This window comes from Parasteatoda tepidariorum, chromosome 8 (genome assembly GCF_982258835.1).
Source record: "Parasteatoda tepidariorum strain Cologne lab strain chromosome 8, Ptep-v5.0, whole genome shotgun sequence".
NCBI lineage: Eukaryota > Metazoa > Arthropoda > Arachnida > Araneae > Theridiidae > Parasteatoda > Parasteatoda tepidariorum.
The window spans coordinates 91,858,295-91,883,247 of record NC_141762.1 but is presented as its reverse complement, the minus strand read 5'-3'; the positions used below and the strand labels follow the sequence as shown (position 1 = coordinate 91,883,247).

General features: G+C 28.8%; 1 protein-coding gene across 3 annotated transcripts in view; it reads right to left on the bottom strand.

Annotated features, from left to right (window-relative positions):
- The window catches only part of LOC107438976 (uncharacterized), a 73,507-nt gene that overhangs the window by 42,935 nt on the left and 5,619 nt on the right, over positions 1-24,953 (bottom strand). For all 3 annotated transcript variants that reach the window (XM_043046103.3, XM_016051410.4, XM_016051411.4), the window contains exons 4-7: positions 24,679-24,831; positions 22,762-22,963; positions 21,526-21,650; positions 1,057-1,284 (exon numbers count right to left, since the gene is read on the bottom strand). In XM_043046103.3, the coding sequence (XP_042902037.2) occupies positions 1,057-1,284; positions 21,526-21,650; positions 22,762-22,963; positions 24,679-24,831 (708 nt within the window). The remainder of the gene's footprint in view (positions 1-1,056; positions 1,285-21,525; positions 21,651-22,761; positions 22,964-24,678; positions 24,832-24,953) is intronic.

Genomic DNA, 24,953 nt, shown 5'->3' with positions numbered 1-24,953 from the left:
ATGAAATTTTTTTTTAATTGATTTTTTGGTATTTTAATAAGTCTATAACTTAAACTGAAATTCATGTAAACTATGAAAATTCATAGTCAGAGCATCATTTATTAATATGTCCTTAAACATTAGAAATTTTAATAACTGAGAGAGATACAACCCTTAACAACTATTATGCTCTTATAATTAATTAAGTGTCATGACTGATAAATTAAGAATTGTAGATGAACCTGAAAGTTAATGATCATTTTTAATATTTTAAATTTAAACCTGTCAACAAGTAAAGATTTTTAGGATTTTTATTAAAAAAATAAATTACATACATAACTTTAAATTTTGAATACATGCATATGTTAACTTTAAATGAACAAATCCTATATAGCAAATAATCACAAAACTATTCAAGATATTTGATAAAGTCAGTTTAGTCGTATTTAAAAAATGCTTTTGTTAACTGCAATTAAATAACTAAATGACAAAAAAAATTGCAAACTATAACAAATACTTAATAAAACATTTACTTCTTTTAAAAAGTCAGTGCAGTGTCAGTGTTGATTCAGAAAATATCAGGATTTAGAATTTATAACAAAAAAACATAATAATTTTCAATAAAACATGTATAGATTGACTATAAATAGCAAATATATATATCGCAGACTACCACAATCACAATTTTAAGAAAAAATATTCATTTTTATAAATAAAAAAAAGAAAGCAATTTCAGTGCTATGCAAAAAATAATTTACAGTTCTTATGTCAGATTGATTAAAATTTCAAATTGGAAGTTGGAGATATTTTTATATTGGTACCTACCTATTAAAGCTATTTACCTTTTTCAAACACCAAAAGGTTTTTTAAGTAGAATTTTTTTTAAAAACATATATATATAGTGGTTTATCCAGGGATGACAACAAGTTATACCGTGAGTTGATCCTGATATGATGGGGCCTTTTTTTTATTTTTTTTTTTTTAAATTTCTTGCATCCTACAACCCCGTTGTCATCAAAATTTAGCAATATTTTTGTTACAGGTACAAACACAAAAATATTTCCTAGAATTTATTACCTCTTTTGAACTTTCAATGAGACCTTCTAAGCTACACAAACTTTCAAGCGACTTCAGATAAATTAGATGCCACTTATGCTCCAAATTCTCAGCAACTTTTCGAACACGCTCTGCATCCCATGTCATGAGAGGATTTTGTCCAAATCGCACATTTCCATGGATACGTTCACACAGCTTCAACAAGGCACTCACATGTTTACCCTTATCTTCAATTTCTTTCTGTAACTCCTAAAAAAAAAAATTTTTTTTTTTCGTTAAAAATTTGAAGAAACAAACAAAAAAAAAACACTCAATTTTTTTTTAAAATTAAAATCTTTCATATAAATATATCAATCCTATAATTTAGTTGAAGAATATGTAAAGAAATTATTAAAAAATAACTCCCCAAATTTAGAGTTTGACACTATGTTATAATTCACTCATCAGAGAGTCAATAACTTATTCTGTGCAGTATTTAATTAAAACTGACTTAATTGGGAAAACAGATGTTTTGTAGAAAGCTTCTTGGTGTTTCTATACATTCTAATGCACATTTTTTAAAATTTTCTAAAACTCTTTAAAATATTCTACAAATAGTTTTGACTGGGGGGGCGGAACGATCGGACTTTTCTGTTAGCCAGGAGCAATTAAATTCAACTTCATTCTTTTCTTTTTATTTGTTTAAAAGATGAACGTCACCTCCAAAACATAAACAAAATATTTTAGTCTACTTGCGTCCCACTAACAGAAAAGTATAAAAAGGATTATTCAAAGTATAGTGAACACTATCTATTTTCACCCATTATTCTAAGAAGTAATTAAACAATACAGGATTATTTTCTCTATAAATAGGATACTTGCACTTATGAATTCTACAAGAGGATATTCCCGAAATCATTTCGATATCGCCAGCGGAAACCGCAACGGCACACTTAAGTGCTACTGTCTGACTTATACACTTGCAATAAATTTTAATAATTATATATAAAGATCTGAACTGATAGTTTCGAATTTCACCGGGATATTTCCGTATCGTGATCTGTCGCACCAAAAACAATCGCCAAATGGATAATAAACTTGCAATTGAAAAATAAAATGTAGATGTTTGCCTAGGGGTGGCTACAAGTTATTACCTAGTTGGTCGCATTCTGAGATGTTTCTTTTTTTTTTTTTCCTTTAAATTTTATTTCAAGCGGGCAGTTGCCCGAAGTTGCCAAAATTTGGCGATTATTCTGCCACAGATCACGACGCGGAAATCGCTATCCAACTTTGCAATCTGTTCAGAAATAAGTCATAAACATAACTTTATATTGCAAAAATGCCCGCCGACTACAAAACGACAATAAATAAAAATTCATAAATTAAGAGCTCACTTTTCAATGTGTCAATGACCGAAAACAATAAAAAAAACTTAACCAGAAATTAAACTTGGATAACGTGAACATCCAGAAACTTTTAAAAAAACACATGAAGTTTCGTTTTCAGAACGCATGCGCCAACTACGATTAAATACCGGCTTTAAATGCAAACAAAAACGACAGTGCATGTTTTAAGCGTGATTTTTAAAGAAACTATACCTACCAATTTCAAAAACCATACGCTAACAAGCTTATCAAAAAACCCGTTGAATCCACAAGCATAATTAAATTATGAACAAAAAGCTGTAGATCTCTAGTAAGGCCTCCAGCAACGATGTTTTTTTTTTCCTGCCCCTCCCCCCTTTCCACGCGAATGACGTTTTAGTATAAACACAGAAGCATCACTTTATTTTCTCCGGCAGAGTTTTGGCTCATATCCAAAGACCTTGTCTCCGTTAATCAGCAGGAGATTTTAGCAAATTCAGTAACTTTCTTTTTATTTATTCGACAATTTTAAGAAATTCTGAAATAAAATCAGCACCGAAACATGGTGAAGGCTACAAAGTGATCAGTGTTCAAAGCGTTCTGAAAGATGGTGTAATGATTAAATAAAAAAAATATAAATAAATAAATGGGTAGAATATAATTAATTACCGAAAATTCACGGTAGCTTATGAAAGCAGCAGCATCACATCGCAAACGAATTTTTTTTTTTTTAACAAAAATAAAATGTTTTAATAGTACATATTTTTAGTATTAAAACAGTAATACATATTTTTAGTATAAAAGTATTTTGTTTGTAAACAAGTAATAATATAAATTTACTCAAAAAAATATATAAATATAAAGTCTGAAATCACAAACAGATACCACTTAGATGAGGGGGGTGAAAACGCAATCACGTCGAAACAGAAAAATAATCGAAAAACTCTCTTATAAAATTAGAATCTAGTATCCTAATTACAAGGTTGAGTAGCTGCACGAATTGCGCCAAACTGCTCGAACGAAATTTATGCTAAGAAATGCCGTTTTTCCAAAGAATTGTGCCCATCTACCACAAAACTTCAATCCCCTTGTTGGTGGTCGGTAGGGTGCTGAGCCCATGTCCAAGAGGTCGTGGGTTCGATCTTCGCCGGCCGAAGACTCCCCGTGTAGTAAATGGTGACTGATGCACGTTAAATCTATCAAGTTTCAAAGTCCACCATGTTCCCATAACAAATCAATACCTCTGGGGGTACTGATTCAGGAGTTTCCTTGTCTTCTGGATTGTTTCAAAATTTCAAGGCTATGAAGTTGAACATTAGTTGTCGTAAACCCAATATTGGGTCGGTTGTTCAACGACGGTTATAAAATAAAATCCCTTTGTTGGCCGGTCGATTCGAATCCGCACCCGGCTTGCACGGCAAAAGTCCTCCACGAAGGCAAATTTCTTTCCAACAGCCAACCCAAAAATTGGGTTGGCTGTTCAACGGCGTTTAAAAATATCCCCATGCCGTGGTGACTCAAAGGATAGAACGTTTACCTTCTTATGAGGTGGATCAGGTTCGAATCCCCAGCGAAGGCAGGTCAATTCGAACTGCGCACCCGGCTCGCACTATTATAAAATAAAATCCCCTTGCCGTGATGATTCAGGGGATAGAGCGTCCGCCTTCCAATGAGGGGTACCTGGATTGGATCCTAGCGATGACTGGTCGGCATGAATTTCGCATCAGGCTTGCACCGGCCAACGTATTGATGTAAAATATTCTCAGTGGTAGACTGATAATGGGTTAGAGTCCCCTTGCCGTCTGGCTAACCGTGGTTTTCCTCTCCATGTTACGCAAATGCGGGTGAGTTCCATCAAAAAAGTCCTCAACGAAGGCAAATTTCTCCCTATGCTTGATCAGGGGTCTGTCCAGACATTTTGTGAAAGGTCCGTTTTTCGTGAAATTGTGAAAAAATTACTCACATTCTTTCAACCAGGGTCCGCTTTTATGAATTTGTGCAAATAGGGTCCGTTATTGCAAAACACTTTTTCAAGGAGTTTTTAAATTGTAAATAAATACAAAATTATGCTCAAAACTGTAAAACTATAATTAAAAAAATTAAATTTTCAAAAATAAACAACAATTGCTGCTTCTAAATTAGAAATGCAACATACAAATATTTGGTATTTAGCCTATACTGCTGAACGCAGACAGAATATTCATTTCGGACGAATAATGGAAGAATCGTCTGCCGAAGCCAAAACTTAATTCGTTTTCATCCATCTTTCTTGTTTTCTGCCCTGGAAAGGGTTTATTCGATTAACAAAATAATAATGAAGATAAACAAACTTGTGAAAGGTCCGATTAAAAGAAAAATCATTTTGTGAAGGGTCCGTTTTTAAGTTGAAATATTTTGTGAAGGGTCCGTTTTTATGAAAAGATATTTTGTGAAGGGTCCGTTTTTATGAAAAGATGTTTTGTGAAGGGTCCGTTTTTATGAAAAGATATTTTGTGAAGGCTCCGTTAACGGACCCAAATTTCTTCTAAACAGACCCCTGCAATGTAATCAAGCTTGTCAAAACGCAAATTAATTGTTAATAAATGGTCATCACTCAAATCATAAATTCTCTCCTCGCAATAAAATAGAATTAACTAAAAATGTCAGTTACTTCAAGTAATACTTAATGGAATAATACTTCTTGGAAAGCGCCGAAAAACAAAAAGGAAACTGTATGTAGATTTATGATGGAATCTAGTGTATCAAAAAGGAATATATTTTTCATCCAAATCCCACTTTTAAACCTATCTTGATGATGTAATATTTTATTAAAGATTATTTTTATTGATGATAAATAGCGTTTTATATATATTAATTATTTTGCTTAGGTTTCTTTTTCAAATATTATTGGCACATTTCTTTTGTCTAATTATTCAAAATGCTTATTTAAATATAATTTGAGCCTTTTTTAGAATTTATTTTTGCACTGCCTATATTTTTTCTGTTATATATTTATAAAGGCAATTCTTTGTTACGTTTCACTTGCGTACTTTTTATTTAGTAATGCATTTTCTTTCCAGCTCTGTTAAATATGATATAAAATGTAATTTTACAAGCACTATAGGGCTCTGAATATAAAAATTATTTACTCCCAAAACAAATTTAATAGCTCCAAAACGCATTTTTTTTTTTCTGCTCTAAAATGGTTTTGCCACTGTTCCATTCCTTCAGTCACAGGAGTACGTTACTGCAATTTTTTTTTTACACAAAAATAAATAAATAAATATATAAAAAAACAGGAAAACCAGCAATATAAAACTATTTAATTACTCGTAATCAATTTAATATATAGACAAAATGAGACTACTTTTCAAACAAATTAGAAATAATTGCCTTATTCGGTTAAGTAAATTTCTAATTATTATGAAAACCCAATTTTTACCACTTCTTTTTCCTCGAGATGAACTTAACTGGAACGCAATAATAATTAAGGGAAAAAAAAAAAACATTTTTAACACTTGGTGTGTAGTTGAATTTTAAGGAAACTTTATCTCCGGAACTTTCAATTTCCAAAAGTGATTACCACTAAAGTCATAGACCGTGTAGATAAGAGACCTTGTTTCTATTTTAATGCCCCTCGAAAAAGAAATAGAAAAAAGAACGAAAGAATTAAAAGATGATTCATCAGAGACAGCACAGTCTGTGCTACAGAAAAAAGTTAACATTAGGTCACTTGTATCTTTTCGATGTCAGTGAGCTCTCAAGCTTCAAGGTTGTTTTTCTCTTAGCGGATCATCCATTTGCGGGGATGAATGGCCATCAGCTTCAACTTTCTCCTCTATAATATTTCGTTGACTGTTTATTTGTATTTTTTCTTCTTCCTTTTCTATATTTATTTTTTCATTACTTAATTTCCTTTTAATTAAACTATGTTCTTCAGATTAAGATGTATATGTGTATACAACCAGAGGTCTGTTTAGAAGAAATGTGGGTCCGTTAACGGATCCTTCACTAAATATCTTTTCATAAAAACGAACCCTTCACAAAATATTTTAACTTAAAAACGAACCCTTCACAAAATAATTTATCTTTTAATCGGACCCTTCACAAATTTGTTTATCTTCATTATTGTTTTGTTAATCGAATGAACCGTTCCCAGGAAGGGGAGGGGGAAAGAAATACTAAACGAACTAACTAAGTTTTAGTAACTAACTAACTTAAGTAAACGAACTAAGTTTTGTCTTCGATAGACTCTTCTTCCTTTATTCGTCCGAAATGAATATTCTGCGTTCAACAGTGTAGGCTAAATACCAAATATTTGTATGTTACATTGCTAATTTAGTAGCTGCAATTGCTGTTTATTTTTTAAAATTTAATTTTTTGAACTGAGGGATCATTCACTAATTTACTTTTGCTGAAAAATGTTCAGTATTCAATTGGTAAATATCAAACATTTCTCTGATCTTTATAATTTAGAGGTCTTATACAAATTGAACGGTGACAGAATTATTTTTTGCTTAGAATTAGAAACTTATTCTGGGACAGGTTTGTTTTTTTTATTTAGAATTAGAAACTTATTCGGTGATTTATTTCCTACTGAAAAAATTCAGATAATTTAAAAGTCTATTGCTCTAATCTATGTAATTCTATAAAATGTAATTTATACCTCGTTTAATAAGATCAGGTGCCTTAATTTGTGTTTTTTTAAAAAAAAAATTTTTTTAAATTTTGAAAATTATATTCTTGAAAATGATTAGTGATCTTGCAATTGAAGTTTCGTCCACTTTCCGACTATTTGTAGTACTCAAATCTCAGCTGGATCTTTATGTCTAATCATAATACAAGTTTCAATAATTTCGTGATTCGTTACGTACAAAATTTATCAGTTTATCACTAAAAGGAATTGATGGTCAGACAAAATTTCGAAACTTTTCCTGCTCGCTATAATGCTCAAATTTTAACTAAATCTATAAGCTGGTGACAAATTGATAATGCTAGTTTCACTCGTTCATTGTTAATCGACCGCTGCGAGCAGTATATATCGACTTTGTATCGCCCTTTAGAATTTTAACCACTTTTCTACTAGCTAGTGTGTTTAAATTTTAATTTAAGCTCTAAGCTGAATTGCTGTGCACTTCTCAATCGTTTATGTAATTCCGTTTTATCGTAAGTTACGACCATTTTCCGATTAGTTAGTTTCAAAACTGTACTAGATGACAATTAAGTTTTAAAATCGAAAGAGTAAAAATGTATTCTTTTCTGGGACTTAAGAAAAAAAGTAGTGTAAACTTCTGTTTCAACTCCTACGTTTTAAGATTTTAGGTTTGTCAAAATTAAAACTCATTCCTTCTATTTAGTCTACTTGGAAGAAAAAAAAATTAGTTATTTAAATTATTTTATTATTACAAACTTAATATGGTAATAAATTAATTAGGTAATAAATTAATTTTAGGTAATAAGTTAGTTTTGAAGGTAATAAGTTAATTTTCTTTAATTGGATCCTCTTCTTGCTACCGCAAGAAGAGGATGCAATTAAAGAAAGTTAAAAATCGTAAAGTTAATTAGAAAACTTAAAATACAGTTTTAAAATTTTCGAAAATTTCCTTCTTAATATTAAATATTTAAAAAATCAATTATTATTTTCTTTTTTGTTAGTATATTCACACCGGAGATTTTCTTTTTTGTTAGTATATTCACACCGGAGTTCCGCAAAAAGAAGCAGGATCATTTAGGGTTCCATAGTAAAAAAAAAACGAAACCGCTGCAATCGAACAAAAAGAAAACGAGCATTTTATTTAGGAATTTGCTTTATTGTAAATAGTTATCAGTTATATTTAATAGTTATCAGTTATATTTATTCTTGAGTTTAATTATATTTTATTTTGAATAGCGCGATGAGGAATATTTGTGGAATTTTTTTATAAATGCAAGTCTTTAAGTAATTATTCAATATATTGAAAAAAAAAAATTTTTTTTCTTCGAATTTTGTTACTTTTTCTTCATTAATATTTTACTTAAATAAGTTCCTATAAACAGCTGAAATAGTGTGTAAATTACGGATTGTTGATTGGATATGAATATAATAATTTCTGGTTATGAAAAAGAACGGAACTACGGAACCCTTGTAATCCTTAAGCCTAGTCCCTAGGATTCTGCTAGTAATCGTTACGAAACTTCATGTGTTCCGGTAATCGCTATTTTATTGCATGTTTTTTTTTTAGTTAATTTTTCAACTGAGTAATATTTATTTGAGTAGTATTTTTGTTCGTCTAATAACTATAAGTATTTATCTAAATTACATAAGTTTGATTAATTTATTTTTTTGATCTTAAGAACTTGACTTTAAATCCCGAGTCGAGCAAATTTTTTCCGACTACTTAGTCCTGGTTTTAAGTCGGAGACAAACAAAATACTTCCAAACATAAATTCAAATCTTAATTGAAATAAATAAAACAGGAGGTAACCAAAATAAACATAACTACATTAATTCAAATTCAAATTGGAACAGCGCACAAGGCAGCTGAAACCAAATTCAAATCTTATAAACAAGTAATAATATAAATTTACTCAAAAAAATATATAAATATAATTAAAAGAAAATTAAATAAAGTTGTGTGTTTACAGAGCAGCACTTCATCAGGGGACACACTGTCTGTAAACACACAGGAGCCTTTCTGTTGTTTACAGACAGTGTGTCCCCTGATGAAGTGCTGCTCTGTAAACACACAATTTTATTTAATTTTCTTTTAATTATATTTATATATTTTTTTGAGTAAATTTATATTATTACTTGTTTATAAGATTTGAATTTGGTTTCAGCTGCCTTGTGCGCTGTTCCAATTTGAATTTGAATTAATGTAGTTATGTTTATTTTGGTTACCTCCTGTTTTATTTATTTCAATTAAGATTTGAATTTATGTTTGGAAGTATTTTGTTTGTCTCCGACTTAAAACCAGGACTAAGTAGTCGGAAAAAATTTGCTCGACTCGGGATTTAAAGTCAAGTTCTTAAGATCAAAAAAATAAATTAATCAAACTTATGTAATTTAGATAAATACTTATAGTTATTAGACGAACAAAAATACTACTCAAATAAATATTACTCAGTTGAAAAATTAACTAAAAAAAAAACATGCAATAAAATAGCGATTACCGGAACACATGAAGTTTCGTAACGATTACTAGCAGAATCCTAGGGACTAGGCTTAAGGATTACAAGGGTTCCGTAGTTCCGTTCTTTTTCATAACCAGAAATTATTATATTCATATCCAATCAACAATCCGTAATTTACACACTATTTCAGCTGTTTATAGGAACTTATTTAAGTAAAATATTAATGAAGAAAAAGTAACAAAATTCGAAGAAAAAAAATTTTTTTTTTTCAATATATTGAATAATTACTTAAAGACTTGCATTTATAAAAAAATTCCACAAATATTCCTCATCGCGCTATTCAAAATAAAATATAATTAAACTCAAGAATAAATATAACTGATAACTATTAAATATAACTGATAACTATTTACAATAAAGCAAATTCCTAAATAAAATGCTCGTTTTCTTTTTGTTCGATTGCAGCGGTTTCGTTTTTTTTTTACTATGGAACCCTAAATGATCCTGCTTCTTTTTGCGGAACTCCGGTGTGAATATACTAACAAAAAAGAAAATCTCCGGTGTGAATATACTAACAAAAAAGAAAATAATAATTGATTTTTTAAATATTTAATATTAAGAAGGAAATTTTCGAAAATTTTAAAACTGTATTTTAAGTTTTCTAATTAACTTTACGATTTTTAACTTTCTTTAATTGCATCCTCTTCTTGCGGTAGCAAGAAGAGGATCCAATTAAAGAAAATTAACTTATTACCTTCAAAACTAACTTATTACCTAAAATTAATTTATTACCTAATTAATTTATTACCATATTAAGTTTGTAATAATAAAATAATTTAAATAACTAATTTTTTTTTCTTCCAAGTAGACTAAATAGAAGGAATGAGTTTTAATTTTGACAAACCTAAAATCTTAAAACGTAGGAGTTGAAACAGAAGTTTACACTACTTTTTTTCTTAAGTCCCAGAAAAGAATACATTTTTACTCTTTCGATTTTAAAACTTAATTGTCATCTAGTACAGTTTTGAAACTAACTAATCGGAAAATGGTCGTAACTTACGATAAAACGGAATTACATAAACGATTGAGAAGTGCACAGCAATTCAGCTTAGAGCTTAAATTAAAATTTAAACACACTAGCTAGTAGAAAAGTGGTTAAAATTCTAAAGGGCGATACAAAGTCGATATATACTGCTCGCAGCGGTCGATTAACAATGAACGAGTGAAACTAGCATTATCAATTTGTCACCAGCTTATAGATTTAGTTAAAATTTGAGCATTATAGCGAGCAGGAAAAGTTTCGAAATTTTGTCTGACCATCAATTCCTTTTAGTGATAAACTGATAAATTTTGTACGTAACGAATCACGAAATTATTGAAACTTGTATTATGATTAGACATAAAGATCCAGCTGAGATTTGAGTACTACAAATAGTCGGAAAGTGGACGAAACTTCAATTGCAAGATCACTAATCATTTTCAAGAATATAATTTTCAAAATTTAAAAAAATTTTTTTTTTAAAAAAACACAAATTAAGGCACCTGATCTTATTAAACGAGGTATAAATTACATTTTATAGAATTACATAGATTAGAGCAATAGACTTTTAAATTATCTGAATTTTTTCAGTAGGAAATAAATCACCGAATAAGTTTCTAATTCTAAATAAAAAAAACAAACCTGTCCCAGAATAAGTTTCTAATTCTAAGCAAAAAATAATTCTGTCACCGTTCAATTTGTATAAGACCTCTAAATTATAAAGATCAGAGAAATGTTTGATATTTACCAATTGAATACTGAACATTTTTCAGCAAAAGTAAATTAGTGAATGATCCCTCAGTTCAAAAAATTAAATTTTAAAAAATAAACAGCAATTGCAGCTACTAAATTAGCAATGTAACATACAAATATTTGGTATTTAGCCTACACTGTTGAACGCAGAATATTCATTTCGGACGAATAAAGGAAGAAGAGTCTATCGAAGACAAAACTTAGTTCGTTTACTTAAGTTAGTTAGTTACTAAAACTTAGTTAGTTCGTTTAGTATTTCTTTCCCCCTCCCCTTCCTGGGAACGGTTCATTCGATTAACAAAACAATAATGAAGATAAACAAATTTGTGAAGGGTCCGATTAAAAGATAAATTATTTTGTGAAGGGTTCGTTTTTAAGTTAAAATATTTTGTGAAGGGTTCGTTTTTATGAAAAGATATTTAGTGAAGGATCCGTTAACGGACCCACATTTCTTCTAAACAGACCTCTGGTTGTATACACATATACATCTTAATCTGAAGAACATAGTTTAATTAAAAGGAAATTAAGTAATGAAAAAATAAATATAGAAAAGGAAGAAGAAAAAATACAAATAAACAGTCAACGAAATATTATAGAGGAGAAAGTTGAAGCTGATGGCCATTCATCCCCGCAAATGGATGATCCGCTAAGAGAAAAACAACCTTGAAGCTTGAGAGCTCACTGACATCGAAAAGATACAAGTGACCTAATGTTAACTTTTTTCTGTAGCACAGACTGTGCTGTCTCTGATGAATCATCTTTTAATTCTTTCGTTCTTTTTTCTATTTCTTTTTCGAGGGGCATTAAAATAGAAACAAGGTCTCTTATCTACACGGTCTATGACTTTAGTGGTAATCACTTTTGGAAATTGAAAGTTCCGGAGATAAAGTTTCCTTAAAATTCAACTACACACCAAGTGTTAAAAATGTTTTTTTTTTTTCCCTTAATTATTATTGCGTTCCAGTTAAGTTCATCTCGAGGAAAAAGAAGTGGTAAAAATTGGGTTTTCATAATAATTAGAAATTTACTTAACCGAATAAGGCAATTATTTCTAATTTGTTTGAAAAGTAGTCTCATTTTGTCTATATATTAAATTGATTACGAGTAATTAAATAGTTTTATATTGCTGGTTTTCCTGTTTTTTTATATATTTATTTATTTATTTTTGTGTAAAAAAAAAATTGCAGTAACGTACTCCTGTGACTGAAGGAATGGAACAGTGGCAAAACCATTTTAGAGCAGAAAAAAAAAAATGCGTTTTGGAGCTATTAAATTTGTTTTGGGAGTAAATAATTTTTATATTCAGAGCCCTATAGTGCTTGTAAAATTACATTTTATATCATATTTAACAGAGCTGGAAAGAAAATGCATTACTAAATAAAAAGTACGCAAGTGAAACGTAACAAAGAATTGCCTTTATAAATATATAACAGAAAAAATATAGGCAGTGCAAAAATAAATTCTAAAAAAGGCTCAAATTATATTTAAATAAGCATTTTGAATAATTAGACAAAAGAAATGTGCCAATAATATTTGAAAAAGAAACCTAAGCAAAATAATTAATATATATAAAACGCTATTTATCATCAATAAAAATAATCTTTAATAAAATATTACATCATCAAGATAGGTTTAAAAGTGGGATTTGGATGAAAAATATATTCCTTTTTGATACACTAGATTCCATCATAAATCTACATACAGTTTCCTTTTTGTTTTTCGGCGCTTTCCAAGAAGTATTATTCCATTAAGTATTACTTGAAGTAACTGACATTTTTAGTTAATTCTATTTTATTGCGAGGAGAGAATTTATGATTTGAGTGATGACCATTTATTAACAATTAATTTGCGTTTTGACAAGCTTGATTACATTGCAGGGGTCTGTTTAGAAGAAATTTGGGTCCGTTAACGGAGCCTTCACAAAATATCTTTTCATAAAAACGGACCCTTCACAAAACATCTTTTCATAAAAACGGACCCTTCACAAAATATCTTTTCATAAAAACGGACCCTTCACAAAATATTTCAACTTAAAAACGGACCCTTCACAAAATGATTTTTCTTTTAATCGGACCTTTCACAAGTTTGTTTATCTTCATTATTATTTTGTTAATCGAATAAACCCTTTCCAGGGCAGAAAACAAGAAAGATGGATGAAAACGAATTAAGTTTTGGCTTCGGCAGACGATTCTTCCATTATTCGTCCGAAATGAATATTCTGTCTGCGTTCAGCAGTATAGGCTAAATACCAAATATTTGTATGTTGCATTTCTAATTTAGAAGCAGCAATTGTTGTTTATTTTTGAAAATTTAATTTTTTTAATTATAGTTTTACAGTTTTGAGCATAATTTTGTATTTATTTACAATTTAAAAACTCCTTGAAAAAGTGTTTTGCAATAACGGACCCTATTTGCACAAATTCATAAAAGCGGACCCTGGTTGAAAGAATGTGAGTAATTTTTTCACAATTTCACGAAAAACGGACCTTTCACAAAATGTCTGGACAGACCCCTGATCAAGCATAGGGAGAAATTTGCCTTCGTTGAGGACTTTTTTGATGGAACTCACCCGCATTTGCGTAACATGGAGAGGAAAACCACGGTTAGCCAGACGGCAAGGGGACTCTAACCCATTATCAGTCTACCACTGAGAATATTTTACATCAATACGTTGGCCGGTGCAAGCCTGATGCGAAATTCATGCCGACCAGTCATCGCTAGGATCCAATCCAGGTACCCCTCATTGGAAGGCGGACGCTCTATCCCCTGAATCATCACGGCAAGGGGATTTTATTTTATAATAGTGCGAGCCGGGTGCGCAGTTCGAATTGACCTGCCTTCGCTGGGGATTCGAACCTGATCCACCTCATAAGAAGGTAAACGTTCTATCCTTTGAGTCACCACGGCATGGGGATATTTTTAAACGCCGTTGAACAGCCAACCCAATTTTTGGGTTGGCTGTTGGAAAGAAATTTGCCTTCGTGGAGGACTTTTGCCGTGCAAGCCGGGTGCGGATTCGAATCGACCGGCCAACAAAGGGATTTTATTTTATAACCGTCGTTGAACAACCGACCCAATATTGGGTTTACGACAACTAATGTTCAACTTCATAGCCTTGAAATTTTGAAACAATCCAGAAGACAAGGAAACTCCTGAATCAGTACCCCCAGAGGTATTGATTTGTTATGGGAACATGGTGGACTTTGAAACTTGATAGATTTAACGTGCATCAGTCACCATTTACTACACGGGGAGTCTTCGGCCGGCGAAGATCGAACCCACGACCTCTTGGACATGGGCTCAGCACCCTACCGACCACCAACAAGGGGATTGAAGTTTTGTGGTAGATGGGCACAATTCTTTGGAAAAACGGCATTTCTTAGCATAAATTTCGTTCGAGCAGTTTGGCGCAATTCGTGCAGCTACTCAACCTTGTAATTAGGATACTAGATTCTAATTTTATAAGAGAGTTTTTCGATTATTTTTCTGTTTCGACGTGATTGCGTTTTCACCCCCCTCATCTAAGTGGTATCTGTTTGTGATTTCAGACTGTCTTTACGTCCTTCTGATATTTTTATTCATTTCCAAGGAATTATTTTTCTATTTAAATCTTTGCAAATCGAACTTTTAATATCTTAGATAAAATTTCCTTTTAAGGTAAAATTCGGTAAAAATGCAGACGCATTTATTGCCGGGAAAATATTAAAGAATAAATTTAACTTTCAAAATTTTTGAACAGTTTCCATCACAATCTGAATTCATAATATATTGTATTCTAAGCTTAGGTAATTTATGATTTTATTTTCTTTCAGGTTGCGTTTGATAATTAAAACACACTGTAAGAAATATGTAACACATTGAGTAATTGTGAAGAAAAAATAAATGGAAAGAAAAAAAGAAAGAAAGAATGCCTATACGGTTCGAATTTTTCTTTTTGATATACTAACACATGCATGCAATTATATAGTTTTGAATTTTATAACAAGTAGCGATAGTGAGCAGAAGGCATAGCCCCATATAAAACGTCAGTATTTAATGATTTTATTAAGACTTTTAATTTAGCTTAGTAAAAATTATTAACAAATAGATTGATATATTTTAACGTTCAAATAAGTGATAAATTAACATGCCTATGGAATATCAAGCAGGACTTCCGAGTATAGTTCATTATAATGAAAGGTTTGCAGTAATAGGGGTCGAACTAAAGAGTGGGTAAACTAAATACCAGTTAAATTCTTATTAAAAGAACACATTAATTAAGTCAAAAACAAATAAGGTCACTTTTTAGCTATTGACAACATTGTTTTTTGGAGAAGAGAAAAAAATTCTTATTAAATATGGCAACTGATCTACGAAAATGTGTCTTTTTGGCAAATGTAGATATTTCTGAAAATTATTTTTCAATAAAAACTATGCATCTTTAGTAAATGAGCTTTGTGTAAAAATATTTTTTCTTCTTGTTTTAACACAAGATGTAAACACTACCACTTATTGGTAAAGTTTCAATTCTAATTTTTTTTCCTTCACCTATTACAGGGTGCATAACCAAGTTTCTTAACAAAAAGTAAGCAATTTTAAGACCTCAAAAAATATTTTTAAGCGCTATATAAATTAACAAAATGCAAAATAATTTTTAAAGACTTTACAGGATCATGATAAAATAACTAGTGCGTTTCAATTTCAGAGGGTGGAAAATGAAGTCTGAAATTGAGAATATCTTGCAAAATGCAGCAGAGTTGCACCTGAGAGTACAAGAATCTCACCGAACCCAACTCAGAAGTCATTCCTAAGTATTTCATCAAACACGTAATATGATTGGCGCTGTCATACGTTATGAACCTAATGGATTGAGGTTGAATGAAACGACACGAAAACCATACTTTTGCATAATAAGCAGCGAAAATAGAGATGGTCAAGAAAAAAAATCTCATTTTTGAAAAGGGAAAATTAAACACCTTTTAAATACACCCCATGAAAAAAGCATGTTTAAGGGCGTTTAAAAGACGAAAATAAGCACCTTTAAACACTTTTTAAAAAGTTACGTATCATGTATTACCTTAAATTTTATTGCTTTACCTTGATCATTTGAAACTATTTAGATTAGCATTTTTCTGCATTCTACAGTGAAGATGGGGCTCCAATGTAATATGGAAACTTGTATGCTATTCTAAGCAAATGATATACTGTCGAAGCTAGATATCGCAATTTCTGATAACATGAATTTTTTGATATTACATAAAATTAAAAAAAAATTCCCAACATGTTTGTCATGTAGTTAATAGAAAAAAAATTCTTTCAGCAGAATAGATTTCTCGGTGACCATCGATTTCTTAAAATATTTTTCATCACCAAAATGTTTATTCCTAATTCAGAAGCATTCAAATGGCTTTTTTGAATTACAATTCAAGAAAACTTAAATAAGCACCTTTTAAGCACTCAAAAAATATTTTTAAGCACTATATACATTAACAATGTAAAAAAATAATTTTCAGACTTTACATGATCATGATAAAATAAATAGTTTCTGAAAAAGAATTCTTTTCTTGATTATGTTAGCCATTATAAAATGGTCAGAAGATTTTTCGATTTCATATCAGAGGGTGGAAAATCAAGCCTGAAATTGAGAGTAGCTTCCAAAATGCAGCAGAGTAGCACATGAGACTGCAATAATCTCACCGAACCCAGCTCAGTAAACGCACACGCGGACTTGCAAGTATTTCAACAAGCATGTAAAATGTTTGGTGCTTTCATACGCTACGGACAGACGGTACGCCGAAATGGACTGTTGTTGAATGAATTGTGAAAATGTTGGATAGAACAATGTAAAAAGCACGCTTTCGCATAATGGCGAAAATCGCTATGGTAAAGAAAAAAATATTGTATTCGAAAAGGGAAAATTAAGCACTTTTTAAAAACATCCAACGAAAAAAAGTACCTTTAAAGGCTTTTAAAAAATGAAAATAATCACCTTTTAAAAGCACTATGCACCATGATAATGAATCTGAAAGACGGGGCACCGCAAACTTATACTTTTGATTGACGGATAATTCAAATTTTGCCAAATGAAATTTCGAAATTGACAGTAAAGTTGATGTAATTCATTATATCCAATAAGAGAAAAAAAACTTTTTTTGATAATTATTTTCACAATATGTTAATTTTATCCACCAATATTTTACTGATTTACCAACTTTATAGTTATATTCTAGTCAATAAGCTGTGATTGGTCAATGGGCAAAGCATCAAACTGTTGTGAAGAATGTAAGGGCCCCCATCCAGTTTCAGAGTTTAAAACGAAAGGAAATATCGATTTGAAATAAAAAGCTTACTGAACTTATTTAAAATATATTTGTTGAATTTAAAAAGTGAATGACAAAGTAGATACAGATACAGTAAACTTGACTTTATGCCTAATTTTTCCAGTTAATACATATAATAATAATTCAATAAATAAAATCAGCGTATAAACAGATAAAATTAAAAGTATTATTTTAAAACTACTATTTATAATTCAGTTCGAAATGTTAAAATTTCTTTCTTGCAGAATCAAAGGGGTTTTGTAAGAGCCTCATCGCCACTCTTAGTTAATACCCCAATTTTTATGCCTTGAATTTTTTTTTTGTATTTTACTTACATTAAGGGCTAAGCCCTCTGCTATTTATTGCTCCCCAATCCTCATAGCTTTACAATTAAATTTCTTCAAATAAATAAAAAATTAAAGCAAGAGAATGCCTGCCAACATTGGAGATATAAAATAACGGAGATTTTACTAACGACATTTTTAAGGCTACAAGTAAGGTTTTGATACATCATGCATGATAATATAAATCAAAAAGAGAAATTCAATGTCAGAAATAATATAAGTGTTTACAAATAGTGAAAAAAAATATGTATATAAATCTTAATTTAAAGATTTTTTTAAAATCATTATTTATAATTACTTTATAAACACTCAACGTACAGCAGTATTGTCAATAGCACCATCTGTAGAGGAATAAGAGAAGTAGTTTTGCCATCAGCGGATATTAAATAGCCCATTTTTTTTTTTTTAAATTTCTTCAACAAATACAAGAAATTCGAGAATATATGGGTAAACAGGAGTAAGTCGTAAAATACAGGACTCTTCGGTAAAAAACAGGCGACTTTTCAGGTATGCAAGGGGCATTGTTCATAATTTTATTTGTGTTTCCTACATAAAATACGAGAAAATGAATTTTTTTGTAAATATGCCGAATGGCTAAGCAAAATTTGTCAAATGGTGAAAATGTTTGGGAGGTCACAGCAACCTACCCTTCCGCCATCTTTGCTAAAAGAAACTGATATTTGTGAGGAAATAGCCACAGTGGAAAAGAATGTTTTACTATTTAATGATTAGGAAGGATCAAAAATATTAAAAGAGGCTAGAACATATGGAAATATATTCGAAAAGGAAGACGATGAAAAAGGAGAATTCAGAAAAAAATAAAATTAAATTAAAACAAAAAGATATTGACATTGTTTAAAATAAATGTTTTTTTTAAAAAGTAAATCCATGTTATACAAGTTCTAAATAGTCAATGCAGTTATTATTTTGACTCAATTGTTAAAAAAATATATGATATTTGATTTTCAATATCCCGAAACCATGTCTCCATCAGAACTTGCAAGGTCGAGCTTTGACTGTATATTTATTTGGAAGTTTAACAGTGTGTTTTTTTTTTTTTTTTAAAGAAACTTCTTCACAGTATTTATCCTTCCACACAGATTTACTTCACTGTTTAAACAAAATATTAACTAAGCAAAAGTGAATTAATCACTAAAAATTAAATTTACAAATTATACATCTGAAAGAAAAAATTATACCCTAATGAAGAAAATTCAGACACTTGATAACTTAATCTTATTTTGACTACAATCAAATAAAACTATAAAACTTTAACAGAATTTAGAATTTTTACATTTTATTAAGTGTATAATTTTATTTTATGACTGTTTTTTTATAAAATAAAACATTGAACTTAGAAAAATCACAGTAATTTAAATGTCATCAAAAAATTTATTCTACAAAATATTACTCCATTAATTATCACTTAAAATTTATCAAAAAAAATCTGAAATGACAATATTAAACTAGCCATTAGCATGAAATAGCAATATATTTATTTATTTTATTATGACATATTGACTGGTCTACACAAAATACAATGCCAATATGCACATTGTAATTGGAATAGAAAAGCGGCTGAATTGAAAGCTTGATTTTATATTTATTTAAAGTAGAATTATTATCAAGATTGAAAAAACCTTTAAGAGTTCAGTTCAGTTAACAGCAGTTACTTCCATTCATGGCAGCAACAAAACACAAGATTTTTACCTTAATGATTATGAAAATTGATTATCATTCATTACAATCATGATACTATAGCATTGCTAATACACACTTTAAATTCTATTTGCAATAAATTCTAAGCAAGAAAAACTAAATTTAAATTTATTTTTTTTAATTTTGATTTTTTTCCCTTTAATTTATTCATATTTTTTTTACATTTTTGATGAAACTATTGTTTGACCACAATGTGAAGAGAGACACGAAGAAGAAGAGATTATTTTGAAGAGATTACTTTATAACAACACAATAGGGTATTTAAGAAACTATTAGAAAGTTTCAAAAAAATAATAATAATATTTATAATAAAAACTAATTTTTAAAAAAAAAAATTTAAGTTAATAAAAAATAAAATTAAAAGCAAAAGTTTTAACAAAAGCTTTAAAAAACTCTTTCAGTTTTTGAGTAGTTAAACTCTTTCAGTTTTTGAGAAGTTAACTTTTATCTTTAACCTCCTCAAATAATTTTTAAAAAAAATTATTTTTATGTTTTAGTTCTTTTAGAGTTTTAACTTATTTTCTAAATGCATTATTAAGGCAAAATATAAAAAGGGGCCTGTCTGGGTTAATTTAAGAGGTACTTACTTATTATGTGAAAATTTAGATATAATTTGTGAATATTAAAAATTATATTAAAAGTTCAACACAAAAATATGGTAAAATAAGAAAATACTTTCAAAAATTGTCACTACAAATAAAAGTCATTTATGACTGGTAAATTTCTATATATATTTTTCCCAAATGTTCAAAAACAGTTTTGCTATTGTAAAATTTTGGGCCTGAAATTGTATCCAAATTCAAAAAGCCATAAAAATCATTGCCCATAGTTAAATTTTAACTTGAATTTAATAAAAGCATACATTCAACAGTACTAGAACTAAAACTTATCTTCATAATGAGAAGATTTTCAACTGGGTCAGACAAAAAAAATTTTCATAAAAAAAATAAAGGTCTATTAGAATAAATTTAGAATAATGTTTAAAATAATAGTTCGAATTTCGACTTCCTGTAAACTTTACAGAGGGTCAGCCTTGTCATTCCATTTTTTTTTTTTTAAAAAAAAGGCTTGCTTTAATATGGCGTAAGTGACGGGTTAGGCTTACCACACCGCACTAACTGACGAAACATGTGCTACCTATTTGTTGAAGAGCACCTTTTACACGGTAAAACTCTAATGAAAGCACTTCAATGAAACTAATTTTTCATTCAAGTGCTCTGCCTAAATAATAATTTAAAAATGCTTCAATAACTATAACTCGTTTTTTAAAAAATTCTGTAAGATAAAGTAGAAAACAAGGTTTTTGAATTTTCAATAACACGTATATATATATATATATATATATATATATATATATATATATATTCATTTTCATAGAATAAACAAAAAACTTTCCCAAATATCACAGACGTAAAAAAGTAATTGGAACACAGGTTTCTTGAACTTTCTGTACCATTCTTACAATTTCTATGTAACATGAACATTTTCGATTGTATCGAGCCTAAAATGATCTTCCATTTCAGATAAGGCACAAATATAAAAAGATTTTAACGGTCACCCCCTGAATGCAAGTGTAGTAAAAATGAGTTGTAATATAAAATTGATTTGAAACATATAATGTAATTTTAATTGTTGAGTTTCCCTAGATAAAAAATTAGCATAAATTTTTGTACATATAAATAAACGTACTAATAAATTATTTCAAAGTGTTACTTTAATTTCAATTACTATTATTAATAAACTATATAATGCTTTAACTCTATTGTTATTAATGCATCTTCCTTTAAGATATGAAAAAAGGTGAATAACTTTAATGATTAACTTTTAAATAAAAGCGAAAAAAAATTAAGAATGATTTAAAAAATATATTAAATTACTAAATATGTTTAAAATGCACTCACTAACTGCTTTCGGTAATTCTCTTCTTTTTCCTCAATTGTCCAGTTACATGTCCAGTGGACAGTACAAATACTATTTTCAAGCTCTCTTAACCATTTCCTCAGACTAGACATACGATATGTAATTTCTGTAACAGAAATACAAGCTACATTTATAAAGATTCTGATACATAATTCAAGATTCATTTATCCACAAAAATATGAAATTTGAGCATTATAAAATGCCATATTACATTATCATTGTGTTTAAAAACGTTACGTGAATTAATTCTTATAACATAACAATAAATAAGAATATAGAAAAATCTGGAGATGGGATTTACTTCATAAATGTTATATGATTAAACGTATTTAAATAACTGTCAAATTTATTGTTGCCGAAAACGACGAACACAAATATTTTGCCAGAACAAAGTCTTAACAAGATAATAAAACAAATGAAATTTTATACGATATTTTAATATGAATATTTTCCGGAATTTTTAAGCAAACTACAAAGTAAAATTCTGGAAACATAAAAAACAGAAATTTAGTTAAAATTTAAAATGGCATCCAAAATAGTTGATAAAAATCTAGAAAAATTCAGACAAAATTTAAAGCTCTTGCAACATAAAATGTGCAGCAAAAATTTATCACACAAGTCTAATTTCAAGTAAAAGATAGTTATTCAGTAATTTCAAGTCTAATAATTGTTTTTCAATTACTCCATCGGACATGAAAAAAATTATTGCAACGTGGGAGTGCACAATCTGGCGTCAAATGTAGCAATCAAATTGTCAAAGCGTGTCCTCCTGCCTCTGCCTTACCACAAGATTCAACAAGTCAAAAGGAAAGGGGGACTTTTCTTAAGAGAAATTTTCTTTTCTTCCGCAAAAAACATTTTAAAACAAGTGGCTTATTTAAAAATTAAAGAGTAATGCAATTTATATACAATAAATAATAGGTAATAAATTTTTCTGCAGATTAACTTAAAAACTTGCTATAATTTGATTTTTCTAAAAAGAACAAGGATTTCAAATTTATAATTGCTTTCTAAATTTGAAAATAACCCACATAAATTTCGAAAATATCGTATAAATATTGCTGTAATTGTCTTTTTTTTAAAAAACAAGTTGGGATTATTATTAGACTAAGAAATAATTGAATAAATACTTATTAATATAAAAACTAAATTAATCTTATTGAGAAAAACAAAGGATTTATTTCTGCATTCTATATCTAACCATTTAACATACTTACCATCAAAAATGTTGTCTTTCGTTGGTGACTTCACATTATTGGGTTTAATGGACTGTTCAACAGCTTTCCATTTATTGTTCAAAATATTTAGTCGTCTTTGTACTTCATCCCTCATTTCTGGGTAACGTTTACTCAATTTCTGTGCTTGTTCATTGAATAGCTTGCAATAGTAGGTTATATTCTGTTGTTTTTCCAATAATTCCTGCAATAAATAATTGAAATTAAGAAAAAAATCCTTCATTGGCCTAAATGTAAAATAAATAAAAAATTGAGAAGAGTATTTTTCGGTATTAAGATGAATAAACATCATCTCATTTAAAGATAAATTATTTTGAATGTAATTAAATTATAAAATTTTTATGCAAATTTACTTTAAATACATAACCTGTATAGCAATCTTTTTAATAATATTTTTGCACCAAAATTAGGAAACTTTATAAAAAAAATATTCAATAGCAAATTAATAATTATTGCAAAAAAATTTATTGCAAATTAAAAGTCTAATTAAACCAACAATAATAAAATAAAATTAAAATTTTAAAAGTTACATTTCTCAATTGAAATTTTTTTTTTATAAAAATGAAAATTTTTTTTTAATTTCATTGCACTAAACATTACTTTTGAAAGAGAGTGAACTTTCTATGACGATTGAAACTTATTACAAATGTGATGTGCATTATATTATTTGTGTTATGTCGAACAAAAATGAAAATGCTTTTCTTTTTAATTCTAAACTACTTAAAATCATAGTTTTAAAATTTTATTTCTATTTTATTATTTTCTTCTTTTAAGGTAAGTAACAAAGTAAATTTTAAATTGATTCTCTCTATATAGACAAGTACATGCTTTATGGCACGACCTTTGTTAATCATACTTTTACAAATTATTTAAAATAATACGAGTTAATATCTCCCTCATGCACCACAGACACTAAATTTTTTATGGATTAAGTCATTTTTTAATTTTATATACTTGCATTATCCCCCACCTCCTCAATTAAGAGGAATTTAAAAAACAAATCTAAGAAAAGAAAATATAATAAAAGAAAAAAAATATTTCTGTCGACAAAAATTTAACTAAACATAAAATGCTTAATTTTGAAGCCTCATTTTACTTACTGCTAATTAATACTAATTATTCAAAAATAGATAAATACAGTTTACATTTCTACAGAGTTCATTTTTTCTTTTCCTTATTTAAAATCAGAAGCTAAAAATATAGTGACAGTTCAGTCATCAGGTGACATTTTCTAATAATCAGGTAATGTTTTCTAATAACTAGAGAGAGTATAATTGAAAATGTTAATATAACAATATTATTTAACACCTATATTTAATACCAAATGAAAAACTAAAAATAGGTATATTAAACTGTTTGATAATTAAGAAGTAATTAACAAACAGTTAAATTTGAAGTCTTTTCGGCATAAGTCGTTTTTATTAATCGAATTTTATACGCCGCATCACAATTCTAAGGTAATTTTTCTTATATAATAATAAATAGTGCAATTGCAAAAACAAATTTGTTTTTACCTATTAAAAGTAGTTTAATATGACTTTAAAACATAAAATCAAAAGCAATAAAGCAGCTAATTAATGCTCATTTTTTACACACTATATAAAATTTCGAAAAACAATAAAAAGCCTTATTTTTTATTTAAACTGATATTTAAAATTAGTATCATATTGACAAGCAATAAAATTCTACACAATATTTGAATCTTAACAAATATAATTAATTTATACAAAGAAAAACATTCAATAATTTTGATCACATAATGATTCGTAACAAAATAAAAATGGCAGTAAGTTACAGAATATAAAATGTTGTGAAAAGCCAAAAAAAGATAAAATTGCTCTCAATCTCATGAATAAAACAAATCAAAGCAGAAAAACTTAAAATACATTCAATAAGTACCTCATCACTGTTTTGATTGGTGTCTTCTTTTATTTGCAGATCATGTAGAATATCATGCAAAGCTTTGAATTGTTCTATAAATTCTTTAAAACTCCAACAAGCACTTTCAGATATTTCACTGTCATCATCAACTGAAAGATCACTGCTGGCTTCCTATTTATGAAATGGGTTAATTTGAATTAGCTAACACATACAAATAACTTTTCAGGGCATGAAAGATTTTATTTATTTATTTATTCAGGATGCGTAACCAAATCATTCAACAAAAAATAAGC